Source organism: Oncorhynchus clarkii, chromosome 33 (assembly GCF_045791955.1).
Source record: "Oncorhynchus clarkii lewisi isolate Uvic-CL-2024 chromosome 33, UVic_Ocla_1.0, whole genome shotgun sequence".
NCBI lineage: Eukaryota > Metazoa > Chordata > Actinopteri > Salmoniformes > Salmonidae > Oncorhynchus > Oncorhynchus clarkii.
Genome location: NC_092179.1, coordinates 30,026,373 through 30,030,802, shown reverse-complemented (window position 1 = coordinate 30,030,802; position 4,430 = coordinate 30,026,373). Strand labels below are relative to the sequence as shown.

At 44.7% G+C, this 4,430-nt stretch overlaps 1 protein-coding gene across 1 annotated transcript in view; it reads left to right on the top strand.

Moving 5' to 3' along the window:
• Positions 1-479: 479 nt before the first annotated feature.
• Positions 480-4,430, top strand: part of LOC139392762 (RAD50 interactor 1) — a 13,074-nt gene continuing 9,123 nt past the window's right edge. Inside the window, exons 1-4 of the mRNA XM_071141007.1 lie at positions 480-789; positions 1,010-1,251; positions 1,406-1,579; positions 1,952-2,092. Of these exons, the coding sequence (XP_070997108.1) occupies positions 559-789; positions 1,010-1,251; positions 1,406-1,579; positions 1,952-2,092 (788 nt within the window). The 5' untranslated portion in view covers positions 480-558. The remainder of the gene's footprint in view (positions 790-1,009; positions 1,252-1,405; positions 1,580-1,951; positions 2,093-4,430) is intronic.

Below are 4,430 nucleotides of genomic sequence, written 5' to 3'. Positions count from 1 at the left end.
CTAACTAGTAATATCTAACAATATACACATTCTAAAGTAAAGGGATGGAATTAAGAATATATAAATATTTGGACGAGCAATGTCAGAGCTGCATAGACTAAGATACAGTAGAATAGGACAGAATAAGATGCTGGAGAGTAACTGTTCCGTTCTGGGTAACAGATTAGTTCAACAACTACGTAACTGAGCACATACAGTATGTCCAGTTGTTTCCTGTGAGGTCTTGATTGTCAACATGACACTCAAACACTGAAGAGGGTCTTGTTTTGGAAACATCCTTCCTCATTCCCTTTAGTAATCACTGAAATAACACATCAACTGTAAATTGTCTGAAGCTATCACCACTCCACTTATGATATCACTGGTTACATGAACCAATGAATGGAGGATGGAAGGAAGCGTGGATTGTGTAGTAGTTGGAAATGTCCCAAGTGTTTACCCGTGACAGGTCCCGTAGTACTAACTGCCACCACTAGAGGGGGTGTATAGACGGTGACGGCTGTGTTCGGTGCTGTGTTTACATGCGTGCTGTTGACGTGGAAGAGACACAGAAGAAAGATGGCGGCGCCCTCTGCAGAGCAGCAAAACGGCCAAAGTGATGAATCTGATCTACAAAGCCCTATATCGACAAATTATGAAGACTCCGAAACAGAATCGGGGGAGGGAGCACTCCCCGACTACGTTGTCGAATTGATAGAGAAAGAAATCGGAGTGGATCTGAAGTCGCTGAAGAAAGTTAGCGCGCTCCTGGAGAAACTGACAGCGGAAAACAAGTTGCTGGAGGAGCAGGTAGTTAGCAAGCGCGTTGTTAACTTCATGTTGCACACTCAAATCAGCTTTCAATGCTGTATCAATTATTGCATGAAAAATAATAGAATCGTTAATAATGCGAGTATTATTCTTTCCCTTGCTAGTTAATGTAAGTAATGATCTATAGCTAACCTTTGCTAGCTAGTTTAAGGGCGTGCATTTCCCTTGCTGACAGGTCTTCCTCCACCCACCTTCTCAGGTTCTGACGGTGTCCAGTTCGGTGCCGCTGCGGGTGTCAGCAGCGCTGTCTGCTGCCGAGGAGTCCCGTGTGTCTCTGGAAGGTTTGCTCCAGCGGGAGAGGGTCCTGTCCAACACCCTGATACAGCACCTGCAGGGCGCCCAGCCCTGGGCAGACAGCCTGGGACGGACCCTGGAACAGCTGGACAACACAGAGAAACACATGAAATACCTGCAGTGTCTGTCACGCATTGAAGAACTCAGGTGAGCAACGGTATTATAATTTTCTTCTTCTTGTAGTTGGACAATATATTTGACACTATTCAAAGATAGGATCCTGATTGGAATACACACACACAAAATGGTATCCTACTGTATGTTAAGTTGTTCCGCTAACTGTCGTTCTCTCCTCCCACAGTGACAGCATCCAGCAGTGTCTGATCACCAACAGTATATGGGAGGCAGTGGTGGCGGTGGGCAGCATGGCCAGTCTAGATGTGGGCCTAAAGCAGTCTGGCTGCTCTCATCTCCAGGCCTTCCTCAGAGAGACACTATGCTTCTGGCACAAGATCATTAAGGACCGACTGGCTGGGTATGTGTGTCTGAGTGGGTCAGACAGGGCAGGCAGTGTGTTGTGTTAGCGGGCCGGGCCGGAGCAGAAGGACTGGCGATGGAGAACTCTGTGATAGTTATTAGGATCTCTGTTTAGATCAGTGGTCAGAAACCCTGGTCCTGGAGAGAAACTGGCCATGCAGGCCTTTGTTCCAGCCTGGCACTAACCCATCTAATTCAGTCTATTTGATTAGTTGACCAGGTGTATTTGTGTTGGGCCAGAACAAGTAAGACACACACGGTAGCTCTCCAGGACCGGGCTTGGTGATTCACAGTTATTATGATGATCCAAAGTCAAGCTACCTCAGACCTGAATGTGATTTTTAACTCCTCCTCCTCCTCTGTCTGGCAGTGATTTTGAGGAGTTGCTGATCCAGCTCCACTGGCCGTTCATCTCTCCTCCCACCCAGTCTCTCTCCCCCCCTGCCAACGCTCAGGAGCTCCACAGCCAGCTGGAGCTTCTGGTGGCCCAGCTCCTGTCTCTACAGACCTCGTATCCTTCACCCTAATATAGTGTTATCAGAGTCGAAGACATACACACTAGCATTATCGTCTGTTATACATACGCTGTTATAGACACTACTGGGTTATAGACAGGACTGGGTTATAGACAGGACTGGGTTATAGACAGGACTGGGTTGTAGACAGGACTGGGTTGTAGACACTACTGGGTTGTAGACACTACTAGGTTATAGACAGGACTGGGTTATAGACACTACTAGGTTATAGACACTACTAGGTTATAGACAGGACTGGGTTATAGACACTACTAGGTTATAGACACTACTGGGTTATAGACAGGACTGGGTTGTAGACAGGACTGGGTTATAGACACTACTAGGTTATAGACAGGACTGGGTTATAGACACTACTAGGTTATAGACAGGACTGGGTTATAGACAGGACTGGGTTATAGACAGGACTGGGTTATAGACAGAACTAGGTTGTAGACAGGACTGGGTTGTAGACAGGACTGGGTTATAGACAGGACTGGGTTATAGACACTACTGGGTTGTAGACAGGACTGGGTTGTAGACAGGACTGGGTTATAGACAGGACTGGGTTATAGACACTACTGGGTTATAGACAGGACTGGGTTATAGACAGGACTGGGTTATACACACTACTAGGTTATAGACACTACTAGGTTATAGACCGGACTGGGTTATAGACAGGACTGGGTTATAGACACTACTAGGTTATAGACAGGACTGGGTTATAGACACTACTAGGTTATAGACAGGACTGGGTTATAGACACTACTGGGTTATAGACACTACTAGGTTATAGACACTACTAGGTTATAGACAGGACTGGGTTATAGACAGGACTGGGTTATAGACAGGACTGGGTTATAGACACTACTAGGTTATAGACAGGACTGGGTTATAGACAGGACTGGGTTGTAGACAGGACTGGGTTATAGACAGGACTGGGTTATAGACACTACTGGGTTATAGACAGGACTGGGTTGTAGACACTACTGGGTTGTAGACAGGACTGGGTTATAGACACTACTAGGTTATAGACACTACTGGGTTATAGACACTACTAGGTTATAGACAGGACTGGGTTATAGACAGGACTGGGTTATAGACAGGACTGGGTTGTAGACAGGACTGGGTTATAGACACTACTAGGTTATAGACACTACTAGGTTATAGACACTACTAGGTTATAGACAGGACTGGGTTATAGACAGGACTGGGTTATAGACAGGACTGGGTTATAGACAGGACTGGGTTATAGACACTACTGGGTTATAGACAGGACTGGGTTGTAGACACTACTGGGTTGTAGACAGGACTAGGTTATAGACACTACTAGGTTATAGACACTACTAGGTTATAGACACTACTAGGTTACAGACAGGACTGGGTTATAGACAGGACTGGGTTATAGACAGGACTGGGTTGTAGACAGGACTGGGTTATAGACACTACTAGGTTATAGACACTACTAGGTTATAGACAGGACTGGGTTATAGACACTACTAGGTTATAGACAGGACTGGGTTATAGACACTACTAGGTTATAGACACTACTGGGTTATAGACACTACTAGGTTATAGACACTACTAGGTTATAGACACTACTGGGTTATAGACACTACTAGGTTATAGACACTACTAGGTTATAGACAGGACTGGGTTGTAGACACTACTAGGTTATAGACACTACTGGGTTATAGACACTACTGGGTTATAGACACTACTAGGTTATAGACACTACTGGGTTATAGACACTACTAGGTTATAGACACTACTGGGTTATAGACACTACTAGGTTATAGACACTACTGGGTTATAGACACTACTAGGTTATAGACACTACTAGGTTATAGACACTACTGGGTTATAGACACTACTAGGTTATAGACACTACTAGGTTATAGACAGGACTGGGTTGTAGACACTACTAGGTTATAGACACTACTGGGTTATAGACACTACTAGGTTATAGACACTACTAGGTTATAGACACTACTAGGTTATAGACACTACTAGGTTATAGACAGGACTGGGTTATAGACACTACTAGGTTATAGACACTACTAGGTTATAGACACTACTGGGTTATAGACACTACTAGGTTATAGACACTACTAGGTTATAGACACTACTAGGTTATAGACACTACTGGGTTATAGACACTACTAGGTTATAGACACTACTAGGTTATAGACACTACTAGGTTATAGACACTACTAGGTTATAGACAGGACTGGGTTATAGACACTACTAGGTTATAGACAGGACTGGGTTATAGACACTACTAGGTTATAGACACTACTGGGTTATAGACACTACTAGGTTATAGACACTACTAGG